This window comes from Carex rostrata, chromosome 12, assembly GCF_964058835.1.
Source record: "Carex rostrata chromosome 12, lpCarRost1.2, whole genome shotgun sequence".
NCBI lineage: Eukaryota > Viridiplantae > Streptophyta > Magnoliopsida > Poales > Cyperaceae > Carex > Carex rostrata.
The window spans coordinates 8,022,965-8,043,102 of record NC_135929.1 but is presented as its reverse complement, the minus strand read 5'-3'; the positions used below and the strand labels follow the sequence as shown (position 1 = coordinate 8,043,102).

The 20,138-nt window shown below is 35.3% G+C and overlaps 3 protein-coding genes and 1 pseudogene across 4 annotated transcripts; 3 read left to right on the top strand and 1 right to left on the bottom strand.

Moving 5' to 3' along the window:
* Window positions 1-6,125: 6,125 nt before the first annotated feature.
* On the top strand, window positions 6,126-8,965 carry LOC144563467 (3'-5'-exoribonuclease family protein). The gene is made up of 8 exons (XM_078312944.1): window positions 6,126-6,280; window positions 6,718-6,897; window positions 7,011-7,067; window positions 7,165-7,257; window positions 7,356-7,434; window positions 7,653-7,777; window positions 8,292-8,435; window positions 8,516-8,965. Exons 2-8 carry the CDS (start codon window positions 6,772-6,774, stop codon window positions 8,747-8,749), a joined length of 858 nt encoding a protein of 285 aa, XP_078169070.1. The 5' UTR covers window positions 6,126-6,280; window positions 6,718-6,771; the 3' UTR covers window positions 8,750-8,965.
* Window positions 8,966-9,717: 752 nt separating this feature from the next.
* On the top strand, window positions 9,718-10,242 carry LOC144563590 (gibberellin 20 oxidase 1-A-like). Its single transcript, XM_078313076.1, has one exon. The coding sequence runs from the start codon at window positions 9,718-9,720 to the stop codon at window positions 10,240-10,242; it is 525 nt and encodes a 174-aa protein (XP_078169202.1).
* A 360-nt stretch (window positions 10,243-10,602) lies between these two features.
* On the top strand, window positions 10,603-11,600 carry LOC144563589 (gibberellin 20 oxidase 3 pseudogene; annotated as a pseudogene). Its single transcript, XR_013514383.1, has 2 exons — window positions 10,603-10,932; window positions 11,328-11,600. The product of XR_013514383.1 is annotated as a gibberellin 20 oxidase 3 pseudogene (transcript).
* A 1,535-nt stretch (window positions 11,601-13,135) lies between these two features.
* Window positions 13,136-17,050, bottom strand: LOC144563097 (DNA-directed RNA polymerases II, IV and V subunit 6A-like). The gene is made up of 6 exons (XM_078312488.1): window positions 16,905-17,050; window positions 15,230-15,263; window positions 14,859-15,028; window positions 14,704-14,755; window positions 13,765-13,832; window positions 13,136-13,421 (listed from the first exon to the last, which is right to left on the bottom strand). The coding sequence occupies exons 1-6, from the start codon at window positions 16,937-16,939 to the stop codon at window positions 13,352-13,354; spliced, it is 429 nt and encodes a 142-aa protein (XP_078168614.1). The 5' UTR covers window positions 16,940-17,050; the 3' UTR covers window positions 13,136-13,351.
* Between the last annotated feature and the right edge of the window lie 3,088 nt (window positions 17,051-20,138).

Sequence of the window (20,138 nt, the reverse complement as noted above, 5' to 3'; positions counted from 1 at the left end):
CTTCAGGTATATATTCTTTAAAATTATGTACAATAGGACTTTTTCTTTTACAATTTTCAGCAAAAAAATGACATATTTGATTCCGAATTTAGAATTATATTTATTTAGTAATTTATATTATGCATCTCCTTTTGTTGGTTTATAGTTGAAAATGTGTCAAAGGTAGAAGCAGCAAATGGAAAATGTGAAACAACTTTGCATCAAGGCTGTGAATTGGTTAGCTGTAGAATTCACTGCGCTGAGCATTATAACATGGAGAATGGAGATGGAGCTTGTGTTCAAGTGAAGGCAAATGTCTATGATTGTGTTTGCTCATATAACTGTAATTCTTGATTGTACTTGTCAATCATCTTGCATTTTTTCTTCTTCTTTTATATTGTCAAATCCAATAAAAATTAAAATCTAGTCCATATCATGGTGGTGTTTGCAAGATGCATTTTCTAATATTATAAATGCAATAATAATAATAATAATAATAATAATCTTTAACGATGATGATGATGATGATGATGATGATGATTTATTATTGTTAGTAAGTGATTTGATTGTTACAGGTATCATACCAAATTTGGTCTGATGGCATACCAAAACCATTCAATTTGTCTTAAAATTCGAACATAGAACTTTAAAATTTGTACAAATTAAGTACACACGAGTTTCCGATGCCCGTAGAACACTCCATCTGAATTTTTACCGTTTATGACCCCCTTTTCTTCCCCTTCTCATGCACCTCTTTCTTCCCCACAAATAGTAATTAAATATTGCTATCAGTATATTTCTATTCTTTGAAAAATGTAGAATTTCTTGTGCATATACAAAACCCTCGGTGAAAAATTACATATGGCTTGCATAAATCTGAATAGAATTAATTGGTACCGCAAACAGCATCAGAATATAATTAAAATAATTAAATCAAATCAAATTGAAATCGATAACACCAATACAGACATGACCAGCAACAACACCAATACAACAACTAGTACTCAGGGGCAAATGTGGTCCCGGGGGCAGCCGCTTTTCTGGAACTGGTACCAATGTTTATTGGTACAGAAATACCAGAGGCATCACGCGCTGTCATCTCTTCACCATGGATCACTTGAACTGATAATCGGCTGATCTGCCTTGGCTGCCATGTCGGCCATAAATTTTAATAGCCCACTCTCAACTACCTTTAGCTCCTCCAAAGAGAGATTTTCCACGTCAGCACCCCATATGGTCTCTCTTACTCTCAGCTCGTCCATCTTCTTTTTGAGAGTCTCCTCCTTTGCCTTCTCAGCAGCAAGCAGTGCATTGAGTTCATCGAGGACTGAAGGAGCGCCACGAGTGTTCCGCTTCCTTTTAGTTCCAACTAGCATGGGTGTAGCCCCACTACTTCTTGCTCTTGTATCCATTTGTGTAGGAATCCGTGTGTTGAACTAAACTAACTGATCTTCGCATGATCACTTTCTTTCTTTCGGTAGGAGCAAAAGATTTGTTAATTAATGGATAGAACTTACAAAATACTCCGTTAATCTTCGTGCGGAAGCGGATCTTGCGAGCGTAGCAGTATTACTGGTTCTGCAAGGAATCACAAGTCGAAGCCGGAAGCCCTGCGTTTTCCACGACCTAAAACCTTTAATCCTTAACAGAATGCTTCTTGGTGCTCTCTATCTTTTCTCTCTAATTTTTGGCTGTTACTATTCACACGTTTTTTCTGATTATTATCAGAGAGAGAGATATGAATGGTTTATATAAAACCAATGCACCTATTCATAAAGGGTTGGCATCTATTCATAACGGGTCAGATATTGAATTTGGGTTTCCCATAATGGGCGTACCATTAATTAAATCCAACATCTCCCACTCGCACAAAATGGGATACCCGCTATAAACTAAGAGAACGTAATCTCTAATCTCTGTTAAAATTCATACAAGGAAATAGGCCGTGACCAGCATATCTTAATTTGAGAGTCTATGTTGTTATCCAACTGTTAGGTATGTATAACAACATCTAAGTAGAGTAAATATGCAGTACCCCAGATCATCAAGTTACATTTTTAAGTATCACAGGATCTCTTTTAATTATTGATACAACCATACTTATATATTCACAATTATGTTACATAAACATAATTGGTGCACCGGTGAATATAACTTAATGTAACACTCAAATGATCTTTTTCTTTTATCTAGAATCTCTTAATTCCAAATCAATTTGCTATTCAGATATGTTCCATTAGATCGCATCATACATGATCATTGGTAACATTCCAAAATAACTAATTGAAAAGAAACTTCGAGTATTTAGTAAAAAATCGAAGAGTACTATGAGATCCTTTAGATCTCGCGGGTCTTACACAACAAAGAAGAAGAGATCGTATTTTCTGTTACCCTGTCGGTCAATTGCACATATGGTATGAAACATATGTTACGGTATTATTCTCTATTTCTTATGGAGCGTATGTCTAATTTAAAATCCAATACCGTACAAGTGATAGTTCAGATATACATAATATCTAACTTGAGTCCACAACTCTACTTATCATATAAATTCAATAACAGGACTCCCACTTGGCATAAGACAGTTAAGGTGAATAGTGGGTATTTCACCTTCGGTCATAATAATATATTCATATGACCTCATCTTGATTCTCTATCAAGGCGATGTATATTTTAAGCACTTGCTCTCACATTTTGTATCATGTCTAGCTTAAAATCAATCTTATTTCTATGTCCTACCAAGACATAGAAGCAATTGCCTGTGTAAGAAGGCCAATCAACTGTCTGACATACCTTTTATTTTATATCTCATGTGTTATGCTAAATATAATGATATTAAATAATTTATAACATAAATGTATAAGTAAATAGCATTCATTGCATTTATCCCACAAATACAAATATATATAATATATATTGTTCAATCAAAATATATATATAACTACAATCTACGTAACCCTAGAGATTTCACATGGCCAATAAACACATCTCTAGGTATTGCCTTTGTAAAAGGATCTGCCACCATTTTGTGTGTAGATATGTACTGCATGCAAACTTGCTTTCTCGCCACCATGTCTCTAACGAAGTTATACTTAGTATCAATGTGTTTGGTCTTTGAGTGATACTTGGGATCTTTTGTATAAGCGATTGCTGCTTGGCTATCGCTATATACCAACACTGAGTTAGTTTCATTATCACCGAAACCCAAGTGATTCAAAAATCTTTTAAGCCAAACTGTTTCTTGTACTGCTGCTGAAAATGCTACAAATTCAGCTTCCATTGTGGATAAGGATATGCAACTCTGTTTCTTACTACTCCAAGAGATAGCTCCATTACTAAGTAAGAAAACATAACCTGAGGTAGATTTTCTTTCATCTAAATCTCCTCCCCAATCAGCATCTGCGTAACCCATGAGTTGCAGATTTCCTCCTTGAAAACACAATGAATAATCTGCAGTACCTTTCAGATATCTAAGTATTCTTTTTACTGCTTTCCAATGGGACTGTCCTGGATTGGCTTGATATCTACTCACCATCCCAACGGCGAAACTGATATCTGGCCTAGTACACATCATAGCATACATGAGGCTGCCAACAGCACTTGAGTAAGGAACTTTTTCCATTTGTGCTTTTTCATCTGGAGTCTTTGGACACATTCTTAAACTAAGACCTTCGTCTTTTGCTATAGGAGTATCAATGGGTTTACAGTCTTGCATATGAAACTTTTCAAGTACTTTCTTGATGTAATGCTCTTGTGATAGAGCTAACATCTTCTTTGAACGATCTCTTTCAATCTTCACTCCAAGAATGTATGCTGCTTCACCCATATCCTTCATATCAAAATTGGAGGATAACCATTCTTTAATGATTTGTACATACTCTTTATTGTTACTAGCCAACAGTATGTCATCCACATAAAGCGATAGAATCACAAATTTGTCTTTGGATCTTTTGACATACACACAATGGTCTTCATCAATCATTTCGAAATCAAATGATATGATTGCTTGATGAAACCGAATGTACCATTGTCTGGAAGATTGCTTGAGACCATAAATGGATCTCAACAATTTGCACACTTTGTGCTCTTGTCCTTCGGCAACAAAACCGACAGGTTGTTCCATATATATCTCTTCTTCCAGATTGCCATTTAGAAACGCAGTTTTAACATCCATTTGATGCAATTCCAAATCTAAACTGGCAACCATATCAACCGTATGGAAGTAAATCTTACAACAGGAGAGAAAGTCTCTTCGTAGTCTATCCCTTCTTGCTGTGTATACCCCTTAGCAACAAGACGTGCCTTATACCTCTCAATTGAGCCGTCAGCTAGACGTTTAATCTTGAGAACCCATTTGTTCCCAATTGCCTTGCGTCCTTCAGGGAGATCAACTAATTCCCAAACACTATTTGATCTCATTGACTCCATTTCTTCTTCCATTGCTTTCATCCATTTCTCTTTAGCAGGACAAGTGAGAGCCTCTCGAATATTTCTTGGCTCTTCTTCATCTTGCATGACGATCATGTAAGATTCATTTTCGATTGGAAAATGACATTTAGGGACTCTAGCACGATTGCTATGCCTAATTTGTGATTGTGCTGAACTTGGCTCAGCATCATCTACACTTACAAAATACTCCGTTAATCTTCGTGCGGAAGCGGATCTTGCGAGGAATCACAAGCCGAAGCCGGAAGCCCTGCGTTTTCCACGACCTAAAACTTTCAATCCTTAACAGAATGCTTCTTGGTGCTCTCTATCTTTTCTCTCTAATTTTGGTTGTTACTATTAACACGTTTTTTCTGATTATTATCAGAGAGAGAGATATGAATGGTTTATATAAAATCAATGCACCTATTCATAAAGGGTTGGCATCTATTCATAACGGGTCGGATATTGAATTGGATTTCCCATAACGGGCGTACCATTAATTAAATCCAACAAGATTGATAAAAGGAGAATTCTATGATGGTCGATGGATCATGGAGGGAGGTTTTATTTTGAAAAACGGCGATTAATTATAGAAAGTATGTATCTTTGTAAAATTAAAATTAGATCCGTTGAAATTAAGCTTTCCCAAAATAGATTTGAAGTGCTCCACCTCCCGGGCGTGGAATTCGTATCTATTTTTTAATTTAACTCTCGTGGTAAGATCCGGACCATTCATTCGATCAGTAGAATCGGATTAAGAAATCTGAAAAGTTGCGTGGTCTTTTATATGAATATTTGAAATTAACCCTGTTTATACTGCACCGCCATATGTTTAGCATAAAATAATAGAAAAGGCCGAAAAAAAAATGGGCCTAAATTAGATGATATGGGCCTTTTTTGTGCAGGGTCAACATATTCTCTTATTTTTAACTTGTTCTTTCTCCTCTACTCACAAAATATGTAAATTGACAGACGCTCTCTGCACGGAGCTTTTGTTATGATCTCTATTTGTTTACTTAGAGAAAACCAATTGCACCAATAGAATTTCAACATGAGTCAGGAGATTTCTCAAGGGTTTGTGTTAATTGTGTTTTTTTTTCTAGAGGCTTCTTTTTATCCAGAAATTTCAGTACAGGCTTTTTTTATTCAAAAGATTAAGAAAATAAATTTTGATATTTAACACAAACTGAAAAATTGGAGTACAAGCTTAAAATAGTTGGTTTACCAAAAAATAAAAAAATGACAACATATATTCATCCAATTTGCAGTAAAAAAAAAAAAGGTTGGTCTACAAAACTAAAAATAGCACTCTAACGGATCAAGAAAAAATATTGAATTTCAGAATTTCTCTTACGGCCCACTTAATCATGATCCGTTAGCCCAATAACTCGTTCTCCTCTCCGACTTGCGCAATGCGCACTCTTCGTCCGGCTGAGACCAGATTCTCTGAGGTAACTCAAGTTTTGAATTTTCATCCAGGCCGTCTGATTAGAATACGGAATGCATGGGGCCTTTATTGTTCGTGGTACAGTTGATCGGACGGTTTCAATATAAATACAAATTTTGTGTTACCTTAGGTGATATGAATTATCGTCCCGCCTCCGCCTTCCAGTAAAAGTTCTCACCGTAGGTTTTAGGGTTTTAGCCAAAAACCTCGTGCTTTCGTCTCTTCCCTCCAATTTCGTTCTGGTGCGAATCTCTCCTCAAAACTATCAGCGCTACCCTTTTGAGTTTCAGCTATTTGCCGAGCATTCCAACCATTTCATCCAGTCGTCTGTTCAACCTCACCTGCTCATCCTGATTCGATTCATCTGGGTTTGAGTCCTAGTAGCTTCTGCAACTAGCTTTTTGTTTTATTTGCTCACTTATCGAGGTATGTTGATTGTAAGTATGAATATATGGAGTATAATCGTATCAGTAAGTTTCCAATTGTACCAATTCATTATAACAGCATGATAGAGGAACTCAAATAGTGTACTTTGGCTAAGAACCACTTTCAGATTGTACACTTTTGACTAAGAACTCACTGGTAACAGGAATTCTATTTCTGTTGAGAAAATATTCTCTCATAAGAGTAACAATTCGTACAGAGTTTTGGTTAAGAACCAGCTTTATATTTGATTTTGTGTAGGATATGTTCAGTTACACTATCAACTACTCTGAACCTTATGCCATTGCCATTGTGAGCTGTACCAGTACTGGCACAGATGAGGTTCAGTATACCTGTACAAAAATTCAGGTTGAACCACCTGAGGTATGATGCTCCAATTGTTTTAATTTATAAAGTTTACATTATTTTAAATAATGCAGGATCAAAGATCAATTGTTTTAATATTGGGGTGTCAAAGTTGCAATTAAATTACAATGGTGGGGCTTTCAGAGGGAGAGAAGCAGTTTTTAAGGGGCGGGATTGAACAAGACCTTAGATCTGATGGCCGCACCAGACTCCAGTTTCGATCAGTCTCTGTTGAAACTGGAGTCATCCCACAGGTTTGCATCTGCATTTCACAGATATCTTCAAATTTGCAGAGTTTACCCAATAAATTTGACTATTATCGAAATTGAAATTTGGTTGCAATTTGCCAAAAATTCTAACATGGTAGGCTAATGGTTCCGCTCGAGTTAGGCTTGGCGCAACTGAAGTCATTGCAAGCATCAAGGTACTAAATCTTTCTTGTTTCTCTTTTGTTAATTTTATCCTGCTATTATTATAGGCATCACTTGTGCTTATCTCTTTTTCATTTTTTATTTTCCAAGGCTGAGCTGGGTAAACCAAGCCTTCTTCACCCTGACAAGGGAAAAGTCTCTATTTTTGTCGATTGTAGCCCAACTGCAGCAGCTATCTATGGGGTAACAAATTTCTACCAGAGGTTATTATTTTAGTACTTCCGTTTGTACAGAATCATGGATATACTTTATTTACTTCAATTTAAAAATTACTTTATTAGGGCAAAGGGGGTGAAGAATTGTCAATGGAACTCTCAGTTGCACTTGAGAGATGCTTGTTAGGTGGCAAAAGTGGGGCAGGTAATTTAGCCTCTTTCTATAGTCTCTTGTTTCTTTCTCTATAATTTAAAATTAATTATACAACTCGGTGTAAATTGAGATTTAACCATATGAAATAAAGGTTCAGGTGGCGTACTGGCATGATTGCCAGCTGTTAATCCAATGCGAGAATCAGTTGCTGATGCAGTTAATTTAGGCCTCGTGGCAGTTTACTTAACTTCCATAATGAATTATTTCAGGAGCTGCAATAGATTTATCTTCTTTGGTTCTAGTAGAGGGAAAAGTATGTTGGGATTTGTACATTGATGCACTTGTTATCAGTTCAGATGGAAATTTGCTAGATTCACTTGCTGCAGCTATAAAGGTAAACACTTCTTTACCTTGCAGCGATTATATTATATAATACGAGTGAGGCTATGGTACTTTGCAATGCACAAATTGGTCCGTGCTATGGATCTATATCTCAGTTTTCGAAGTTTAATAAGTCAATCCGTACCGTTCAACATGATCGCCATATAAAAATGTACTTACAGACCAAATTTTACATTTTTGAAAAAAAAATTTACTATTTTTTTAGATAGGTAAATAATCACTACTTTCAGACGGTCCAGAATCTTTCAATCAGTTGATTTTCTACCAATCTACAAAAATAGTAAAAAAAATCTCAAAAATATAAAATTGTCTCCAGATACATTTTCATATGAAAATCATGTTGGATGGTTCAAATCAACTGTTTGAACTTTAAAAACGAAGATACGGATGCACAACGCAGACCCATGTGCGCATTGCCAAGTACCTCACTCTATATTATATAATATATTGCGTGCTTTTAATTCTAGCCTTGGTTGATTTGTGTTATTATTTTTATTTTTTTGTAGGCTGCCTTGACTAACACAGGATTACCTAAGGTTAATGTTGTGCTTGGTGCGTCGCCTGAAGAGCAGCCTGAGGTTGATGTTAGTGATGAAGAATTTCTTCAATTTGACACTTCAACTGTTCCTGCCATAGTTACTTTAACCAAGGTATAATAGTACATCTCTGCACCAAAAAGAGTTAAATTAATATAATATTCTTATCATGCGGCTTTTAAATGAATATCTAGGTTGGGAAGCACTACATAGTAGATGCCACATCAGAGGAAGAGTCACAGATGAACTCAGCAGTTTCGGTTTCGGTAAACAGAAACGGACAGATATGCGGTTTGACTAAGAGAGGTGGGGCAGGGCTGGACCCGAGTGTAATACTTGACATGGTTTCTGTTGCCAAACATGTTAGCCAACAGTTTATATCAGTTTTGGATTCTGAGATTGCAGCTGCAGAAGCATCTGATGAATGAAAGCTTGCTTTTGGAGCCACAGTAGGGAATTTCAATCTGTTTCTTCTTCTTTTTTTTCAAATGATTTGATACATTTTCATGGATCTACTAGATAGATAGTTGTTATATTCATGAGTTTGAATATTATTATCATTGTTATTTTCACAATTTCAAACTGACAGCCACTATCAATCTTTTAAAAAAAAAAAAAAGAAGAAGAAGAAGAAAAAAGATAATATTGTCTCAGTGGAAGCTCTTTGGTATTTTGTTTTTGTTATTTTTTGCCATCTTTGATATTTCATAATATTTTTGTTACTGTTTATTTCCTCCCCTATTTCACACAGTCAATTCTCTATTCTCCAGAAGAGATGAAATCGAAAATCAGATTTTATATTTTCTTTTCCAGAAATAAAATTGATTCATTTTTTTCATATTTTTCACTTTTTTTCCCACTTTTCTACCATCCTATTATCTTTAATAGAGCATGATTAAATCAGTGTAAAATAGTTTATCACTATTTATTCTTAAATAGTTCAATCAAATGGTTTAGATTTATTCTTAAATGGATATGTAAAGAGTTTGGGTACAAAATATTGTTCATTGGATGTGTAACTTCTCATTATATACCTGCTTTTAATCCAGACTTTTAGCATATATTTTAGATCATAGTTATCCTTGTGATGGGATATTTATTTTTTATAAAAATTAATAAATATGAAATAATTAGCGAAGATATGCTGAAAGATATACTCAAGTATATTGGATAATAAATGTTCAGTTACAAAAAATATTCAGTTACAAAAAAAAAATGTTCAGTTACAAAAAATGTCCAGTCAAAAAGATATACTCAAGTATAAATTGGAGGTATTAAATTTACATGGATTAGTATATAAAGTCCTATATAAACACATTTTATGTCCCAAAACTTTTCAATTTCCTTTCCTAAGAAAAACAATAGCAAAATAGAAAACCTCTTATTTTCCTCTTCCATGGCAACCTCCTCCATGTCCACCTCAAAAATCCAAAACATCTCCAAAGATGTCCCCCATGACAACACCATCTTCATCCCTACCATGCTAGCTAACAAACCGACCATTCCTGAGCAATTCTTTTGGCCGAAATCTGAGACAGTTCCCGCCACGGGAATCCTCAACGCACCTAAAATCGACCTACAAGTTGTCCTGACAGGCGACGCGTCATCAGTCAAGGTGCAAACTAACGCACTACGTGCTGCATGCGAAACCCATGGATTTTTCCTAGTCATAAACCATGGCATTGACACACAAATTTTAAATGAGGCGCTAGCGCTTTCGGAACAATTTTTCGCTATGCCATTGGAAACCAAGTTGAAAGCAATGCAGAAGAAAAACAATATGTGGGGTTACTCGGGGGCACATTCGGAGCGATTCTCGGCAAATTTGCCATGGAAGGAGTGCTTGTCTTTTAGGTCTGATGGTAGCATTGCAGAGCATTTGAGGTCTTCTCTTGGCAAGGAGTTTGAGCCTATGGGGTAAGTGTATCATATCACATAAATACCTATGGGGCAAGGAGTTTATTCAAATTGGAAGTCTTTAAAAAAGAAAACGAAATTATATAATTAATTAAGAAATAATTCGTGAATAATTGGAAAGTTCGTAAAATTTACAGTTAATTTGAGAATTAATTGGAAATCCGTATGATTTGTATATTAGTTCGGAAAAAAAAAACTGAAAATAAATCATTCATTAATCTTGTTACAATAAAGATAAGTTGGGGTACTTAGTACTAATTGATTATAATAATTCATCAAATATTTTTCTTCATATAATAACCATCACAAGATAATAAAATCTACTAAAAAAAAAAAACTTAAACTGCAATGTAATGTCCTTTGTATCAGGCTGGCTTATGAGAAATACTCTGAGGCCATGAAGAACCTCACATTATCTATCATGGAGCTTCTAGGATTGAGTTTGGATACTGGTAAAGATTATTACAGAGACTTCTTCCAGGATTGTGAGTACATAACAAGGTGCAATTACTATCCCCGTTGCCCTCAACCGGAGCTTACGCAAGGCACGGGCCCGCATGCTGATCCTGTGGCATTGACCATACTACACCAGGAGGAAGACGAGGAAGGGCTCGAGGTTTTTACTGGAGGCAAGTGGCAGTCTGTTCCTCCTGTTCCCGGTGCACTCGTCGTCAATATTGGCGACACTTTTATGGTACATTTTTGTTTTCTTCATTCCAACCTATGTAAAATTTCTTTTACTGAAACTTTTTTACTGCAAACTTGCTAGAAAAGACAATGAAATTCAACCTTGTATGAAAATTGATTGCTTTGCAAGATCAATGGTCTTTGCTGGTTTTTAATGCACATTAATATATAGAGAGAGATGGGTTACGGTACATTGCAATGGATAGACATTTTTGTACATTAGACTATAAATTATCGGATTCAAAGACCAAACAACAGATCCAAATTGTTCATCTTGTTCTTCATATTAATGTGTCTGGAGACCAAATTTTACATTTTTTGGAAAATTTTTACTATTTTTTTTAGATTTATTGAAAATCGATATTTTTTTATGGTCCATATTTGTTTGAAAACACCTTTCAGGCAATGACAAATGATATCTACAAGAGCTGTGTGCACCGGGCGGTAGTGAACCGGCACTCTAATCGCCGATCAATTGCCTTCTTTGTGTACCCTGAACGCAACAAGGTGATCCGGGCTCATGATTCGCTTCTTGTAGGACCAAACAGTAAACGGCTGTATCCCAACTTTACCTGGTCTCAACTAGAGGAATTCACTCAGGAGTGCCGCCGTGTCGATGACAAGACGATCAAATACTTCGCCAAGCGTCTTCTTCAGTCTTCTTCGTCGGAATAATTGTTGTTCATGCTTTAACATATTGCAATAAGATGTTAAGCATGTTTATCATTGGAATAATTGCTCATGCTTTAACAGATTGCAATAAGATGCTTAAGCATGTTTATCATTGATGTAATAAGAATAGTTCTTTATTACATCTATAGAAATAAAGTTTCCGAATTATATTTTTTTTTTTTTTTTTTTTGCAACTCGAGCAAACCGACAAATTAAATGCATCTTGAAACTATCCATGTTTATATACCTAAATTATTTGCAATTTTAATAACTTTGTGAATAATACATGTTTTACATCCAAATTATTCACAAAAAGTTATAAACTTTTTGGTGCTTTCTCAAAGTACAAAATTTTGACATATTATTTGCAATATGAAATCAGAACTATTTCGAATTATAACCGTATTATATTCGAATTTCCGATTTTTATCTCCCCAAATTAATCCAAAGTTGCATATTTATTACTATGATTACATGGAGGTTTATGAGAGGTTTGTTATCTAATGATCTAAAATTTAAAGTACTTCCCTGATAGACAATGCAAAAACTGGTACTGTGTGCTGATCATATGATAGACAATTGCAAAAGCTGATACTGTGTGCTGGTCATATCAGGATCCTTTATTTATTTTTATTTTTTGGTCCATTTTGTTTTGACATGTAGTGACCGGTTTAGTGTTTTGTAAACGGTCTGGTCCGGTCCAAAACCCCCCGGTCTACGGGTCAGTACGGTTAAGATTAGACGGTCCAAATTTAGAGAGATGGCCCAAACCCATGCTAAGGACCATGGTCCACACCCACACGAGTTGGTTCGGCCCATAGTCCGGCCCGGTCCGATTTGGTTCGTTCCAGTCCATGGGTCTAACTTTTTTTTTTTTTTTTTAATCTTGAACTTTAAATTTTGAATTTATCAATCTAAAAAAAACAGAGGTTTTGACCACAATCCAATCTGATTTTGCTCCGGTTTAGGTACGGTTTAGGTCCGATCCGAGTTTAATCCTGTTATGGTCCGGTTAGGTTCACGGGTTTAGAACCACCCGGGTTAGTATGGGTCTAGTAGAAAAAAACACACCAAAAACCATGCTGAGACCCTCTTTATCCTCGGACCAGTCCGGGTTTTGACCACAGTCCGAGTCGGTATTGGCCGGTTCCACGGTTGGTCCGGTCCGATCCTAGACTGGCCGGGTTTTTTCAGAACAATAGCTGGTTCTGGACGAAATAACCTACTTGGCCTTTTGTTTGTCAGGTTTGAAGCAGACTGTTTCATACAAGGATGCTTTTCCAGTAGTAAATTGGTCCTAAACTGCTTTTATTTTTTTCTGCTAAACACTTGGTAATATATTTATGTGTGAGCAACAGAGGAGAGTATGAGAATCATAGGATCCAAATCTTATAATCCTACATCTTCCTTTTAACAAACAACATCAGGTAAAATTAGCATTACACTGTACACTGGCTACATGTCATGTGTAATTTACACATGACATGTAGCCATTTCATCTTTACTGCTTTCAGCCCTAATAATGTCAAGAATATTGCGAAACTTCAAACGATAATAGTATAAAGACCACTGAACATGACAGAGTTTAATCATAGTGTATAAACACGAAGCGAACCACAATAATGCTATCTGAGTGAAAACTAGGTTTAAAGTTTGGCGATGATACTTTTTTTTTACATATGACGAAGGAACCACAGCTACATAAGTTTAACTGATGGTGTTTTTTAACAACCGATTATAAAAGATAGATTTTTCTAATCGCCGCCAACTTGTCTCTTCCATGAATCCTCTACTATAAGCTCATCAACCCCCCAATCTTCGTAACTGTCAAGTAGCAATAGTAAATAAGAAGTTACATCATGTTTTCTCTTTAACATCCATGATAACCCTAGATTTTGCATATATCAGTTGGAGGCACCAGATTGATGCCAGAACCATAACATTTGACAGCCAAAAATGTGAAAATAAAGCTCCTGTATCTCTCTAATATGATATCTATACCAAACGGCTTAATTGTGTTGTAAAAATTAGTAGGCATATTTGAAGTGCTGCTTTTGTTATTTACTTACCTAATTACTCAACTAACAGCAAGAGGCTAACCATCTAGAAAATAATACAATTCACACACATTTGGCCAGTCAATTAATTAAAGTTGCTTTTTTGTTACCTTCCATCAGGTAAGTATCTACGGATGGTAAAGGGAATTTTTCGCTCCCTCAGTTCCTTCATTGCAATCTATATTTAAACATGAAATGAGACACTAGTATGGTATAAAATCCTGAATAAATTAAGAAAATATGCGTTTTTTTGAATCAGCATTGCATTGGATAATTTATAATGCAGAGAGCGAACAACAATTTGGCAGCAGATTACTAAAGAATGCTGCAATAAGGACAAAATTGCCAAACTTTAATTAAAGATTTGCATCATGAAAGTCGAATTAAAGAATGCTGCAATAAGCTAATACTAGAAATAATCAATTTTAAAAATTTAAATAGAAAAAAAAAATGATTTCACCGGAGGTCACTTAACTATACACCATGTATTAATTTAGTTGGCAAACTTTGAATTGTCCCTCCACATGCTCCACATGTGGAGGGAGGGGAATCATTTTGGTCCAAACTGGTCAACTCTATTAATTGAAAAATCAAATTTCACACATTACGAATCAATTTGTCAATTAATCAGTCCCCAGACACATGTAGGTCATGAGATTCCCAAGTGTTTAATAATCAATTTGACTTCATATTGTATGGAATTAATTTGTAAAAACATTTAGAAGTACTACAATTGCAGTGTGAATACATAGGCTTTGCAAACACACAATCACTAAAAACAGTTTCGAGTTTCAACAGACCAATTCATAATTATTGTTCTAAATTTGAAATGGACAGGGTTATCCAACTTGGACATTAATGAAAATTAAATAATTCACATGTTGCTGGGACAAATCAAAGTAGAGCAGCCAAACTAAGATCTAGAGTACACACTAGAAACCTGTTGATTTAAATGAGTACAAAAATGCTTAATTCCAAGAATTTTAACTATAATGTTTGAAACCAGCATACAAAATTTTCAAAGTTGTGTACAACAAAGACAACATTACCTCCAACGGGTCAGTTTCGCCTTCTAGCTCAACCATAACAGGAGCATTCATGCTGATATAAAAAAATTAAACAACAAAATGAGTTTATAGTTTATACTAAAGCATCCAAAAGCTTGTTACATGCAGTGATTAAATAGAATTTATATGTAACAGACCTGATCTGGAGAGCACGAGTTCCGAGGATCCTGGCACGTTCATACTTAGTCATGTATTTGGAGGTCTTGCGGACCCGTGAGCTAGACTCTTGCTGATCCTTATCCTCTTCAGCTACCACGTCCTCAGGTACGTCCTCATTATTGTTTTCAAGCTCTTCTTCAGCTCCTTCCTGTTTCAATCAATCATACAAGGATTACCAAATAACTTTATTTGGTCTATATATTGTTTTAAGTAGCATTTCATAACATGCAATGTGGCTGATCGTGCACTGGAACTAAGATATAATCATGTGTCCTAACTATTTATTTGCATCAAGCTCTGACAAAGCAATACTAATTAGCAAAATGTAGGGCTAAAACTTTGTTCGTACCTCAATTTCAGGCTCTGGGGGCTCATCTTCATATCTACATGGTAATTCGATTGAAAAAAGAATTTAGTTTTAAAAAATAGAAGGATATAAGTAAATAAGATATTCTAACCCAGTTAAATTTCTGATTCCAACCCATCATTTCTATAGAAAAAGTTATTCCATCCACACCCTTTATCCCCCCTCCTCCCACCATGGAGTAAAATGCTCCATTCCGGATGGGATATAAGGGGCTCAGTTGCAATTGAGAGAGTTTGACAGCAAAATATCCACTCTATTCCACCTATTCCGACCCCATTAGGCAACTAGCTAGCCCACCTTCCAGCTAATTCCATTTGGATCCCACTGCACACACCAATAAATTGTACCCACAAAGAGACATCAACGAACTTCCAAATAGAGAAATTTATATCTATACCCATCATAATTTCATGATTTAGATATTTCCCAATCAAAATTTGAAATTATCTATGTCCCCATTTAAACTCAATGATTTTATTAATTTCCCATTTCTTAGTTTGATCATTTAAAAATACAGTATATTAATAGTAAAACATTTAACGGACAATTTTGCCCATAATTCAAAATAGTGTCATGACTTCTCCTCCTTCCCGCAACCCCCACCCCATCCCTTTTGAAGTTGGTTACTATTCAGAAGTTCTCTAATAGAGGGATTGAAAACCAAAATGCGTCAGGTTTGGCTGCTACTAATAAAGTCTGTAAGCATGCCTTCAGCCGAGTCAAACCCTTTCTCCTTTTTATAAAATGAAATTATCTTTTTAGTTGTCTCAATCAATAAGATAAGGAACAACGTAATGGACTTATTTTTATTTGAAAAGGAGGCTGAGAAGTCTGATCATGATATTGGAATCGCTATATAACTCTGAAAGGTCAATCTCAGCAAAGCAAAAGGTTAATTAATCTTTGTTCTAAATATTAAAGCATGGTAATTTTATATATAAATCTCAACATTGAAATTGTTTGTAACATTATAAATGATGTAAGATAACCTAAGATGAACCATCGCAAGGACTAAGCTTTATAAGAACAAAAGTAACCTACCACCTACCACCTATGTTGATTCGGCCACATTAAGGATTTACCTGATCATACAATGGTATAAGAAGCGAGAACGAAGAAATCATAAACAAGGACACTTAAGCAAAAAAAACAAAACAAAAAATGAATAAATTACGCAAAAAACAACCAAAGGGGTGATCTGAGCTTAAAGGTGCTCGTCACAATTCACCACCTTGATGCATATGATCTGGGCAAGCTAATAAAACTGAGAAAAATCAGATATTTCACAGCCCACTGTGATGGAAAAAAAACCATTCAGGTAGTTGTGATGATCTTAAAATTTGAAAACAGGAGGAAAAAATCAGAAAAGCAACAAACTGAGACAGAACTCGAAATTGAGCTCGCAGCAGGTCAAAATCAATAATGAACTGTTCACCTCAAAGAAGAAGCTCTCTAAAAACCATTCAGATAGTTACTTGAATAACAACCTCGCACAGAAACAACTAAAATCCTTCAATTTTCCCTCTGGATTTAAAAACCAGGAGAACTGGTTGAGAAGATTTCAATATACTAAAATCATTCAGTATTCCCATTTCTTAATTTGATCATTTCAATATGGATTTAAAAACCAGGAGAGAGAAGAGAGAGAGAGAGAGACCCCATGTCCATATCATTGTATTCCTCGTCAGCCATGGTTGTGGGGAGTTCTTCCTCTGAAACTAGCTTCGCGCGTCGCGTCTTCTCTTTACTAAAACCCTAGAGTCGAACAGAGAGAAATGAACTGCATTTTGTTCTTTTATTTGTTTTGATAGCTTTCTTTGTTTCTAAAGCCCAACTCAAGTTTGGGCCCGTCCAAATTCCCAACAGAGAAACCAATCCAAATTAGAGTGCGTATCCTCTGAGATATCTCAACTTTTGCGTGACCGACGTGTCCGGTGCCTATTCGGGAGTGATGTAGGGTCAGTATTATGTGTGCTTTGAGATTCGTGCAGAACGTATTTAAACGGTTGGGATTTTCCATAAGTCACGCAAAGTTTGAGATATCTCAGAGGATACGAATTCTCCAAATTATCAAGCGTCGGCTTATTATTTACCCCAACATCCCAACGAATTCACATCCTCTCCAATACCTGATAAGGGAATCTTTTACCATTACTAGATCTGGACTGTTTTTTTTTTAACTTAGCACGAATCTCAAAGCTTAGGGCTGCTAACGAGCCGAGTTAGCTCGAGTTATGGACAACTCGAATTCAACTCGGAAGATAGTGAGTCGAGTTGACTCGAGTTGAGATTATTGAGCCGAGCTGGCTCGCTGACTCGAATTCAACTCGCGAGTAACTCGAGTTGGCTCGTGACTCGTGAGTCAACTCGTTTAAGGTGTTGAAATGTTGAACATTTGAACTTGTGACTATTGTTATGTAATAATATGAGAAGTAAATATTGAATTAACAAACAATTCACAACAAAATGATTAAATGAAATGAATTGGGTCAACTTGAATCAATTACATCTAGTTGGGAAAATAAAATGGACCAAAAATTACGAAGAAAATCATCAATCAAACGAGTCACGAGTTGTAACGAGTGAGTTTAGTCCAACTCAAACTCAACTCGTTTAACTCACGAGTTACTCAACTCGAGTCAGAATAACTCGAATTTTAAACGAACGAGTTGTTAGCGAGTTCGTTACCGAGCTGAGTTTGAGTGACTCACGAGTCGCGAGCTTTTTATACAGCCCTATCAAAGCTTAATAATATTGGCCCCATGGTGACCCGAATCCCAAATCAGTTGAGATTTAATCTCAAACTATAAAGTGAGGGTAATTCTCTGGAATACCTCAGAGGATACAAACTCCATGCCAACACCAGCTACTGCTTATTTATTTCCTTTTATGAGCTATTACTTTCTTCATGACTTTCATTTGCTGTCTTTATTTATTTACAGCTTTCATAAAAAAAAAAAAAATTGCAATAAAATCTGTAGGCGGTTATTAATTTAAAGAGTTACAAACCAACTGTTGCATAAGATTTAGACAATAATTGTCTTTAAAAAACACTCAGTTGTAAACAAACTAAAAACACATAGTGATGTGTGTATCATGTAGATATAATTTTAGTAATTTTTACTTGATGAAAATGATAGAAGCCTAATGATAATTTCCTCTGTGCGCATCGTAAAAGACACTGAATCAAACCTAACTAACTTTAATCTGATTTTGAAGAATATAACAAAAAAAAATTCACAAAAAATATCAGATTTTCAAGAATATGATCAAGAAAACTTACTATAAGCATGTTTGATATTTCACAGACAAACATGTTATAATGAAGAGGAGGGTTCAAATGCACTCAAATTTTTGTGCACCCAAATGCACCTTATCCTTTTTCTCCGTTTTCAAAGTCCGAATAGTCAATCCGAACCGTTAGATGCAATCTATATATTAAGATGTGCTTGGATACCAAATTTTACATTTTTTTGAATTTTTTTACTATTTATTAAGCCACTTTAAAAGAAAGATAAAGGTTAGGCCTTCAAATTTCATACCCTTATTATTATAAGAAATGATTTCTCGCATTTAAATTTTAAATCTATAACTTCTCACATGAAGATCATGTACCTTTGTTACTAGACCAATTTCAAATAAATTTTGTCACAGTCTCATAATATTAACTCTTAGTTTAACAATTTTTATGGTAATTGTAGGTAAGCCCAACAAATATTGGGTCATGGACTCTTTTTTTTTAAATTTTCACAGAGGCTGCAAAGTCGTGAGGGGAATTGAATTCTCGATCTTTGGGTACAACAACTCTAGGACATTTTTCTAGCCAATTATGTTACCTCCCCTTTCTCAATGTTGAGTCATAGACTCATAGTTGAAGATATTGTACAAAGCTATATGCAAAAACATATCACATAGACAAGTAGAGAAAAAGAAAGAAACAAAATACAACTAGATGCACTCAGTAGTCATATTGTGCATCATAATTCATAAGACCCGAAATTTTTATTAATAGGAAATTAATTAAATAAATATCTGAAATGAATAACGAATATGAGTTTTTTCGAGATATAGGGAAAACGTGATTGTGTATAACGTCCTCTGAGACTATCATAGCCAGAATTAATGATATTAATCACCGTACTTATTAATTAACTAAAAAAAAATCTGACCGTTACTATTAATCACGGCCAGGCAATTTCTACTAATAAGTGATATGGGAATAAATGACATCGGTGATATGGGAATAAATGATATGGGTAGGACGGACTATAGGCAAGGCATGCCTAGACGTGATTATCACAGGATTTTTTTTAGTTAATTAATAAGTGTGGTAATTAGTACCGCTAATTCTAGCCATGATAGTCTATAACGTCCAGAGGATGTTATAAACTATCACGTTTTTCCTATATTTTGAAAAATCTCAGATTTGTTCTCTATTGTGAATATTTATTTAATTAATATCCTATTAATAAAAATTTCAGCAATAAGGCTGCCATACAATTAGGAATAAAACGGCATTAGCGGGTATGAAAGGGAACAAGACATGGGTTTCGTTCACTTCCATACAGTGATTTTATACTCTGATTTGAGGATCATGGTTCTGTCAAAAATCAATGTAGCGTTTACATTTATCCTCCCTTGCTCATTCACCTCCTCTCTTTCTCTAATTCTTCTCTCATGGAGCAGATGAAGTTGTCGGTTAGGTGTAGTTTGGGGTGAAGGCCGACTACACCACAACGGCCATATTAATCGGTTTAGATGGATTGTTTAAATTTTAAAAATGAACAAAAATACGATGCACGATGAAGCATGTAATACATGAACCAGTTGAAGTCCCCCCCTCTTTTTGAAATTAATATATTAAGTTATATTTGAAAAAATAACCACTAGT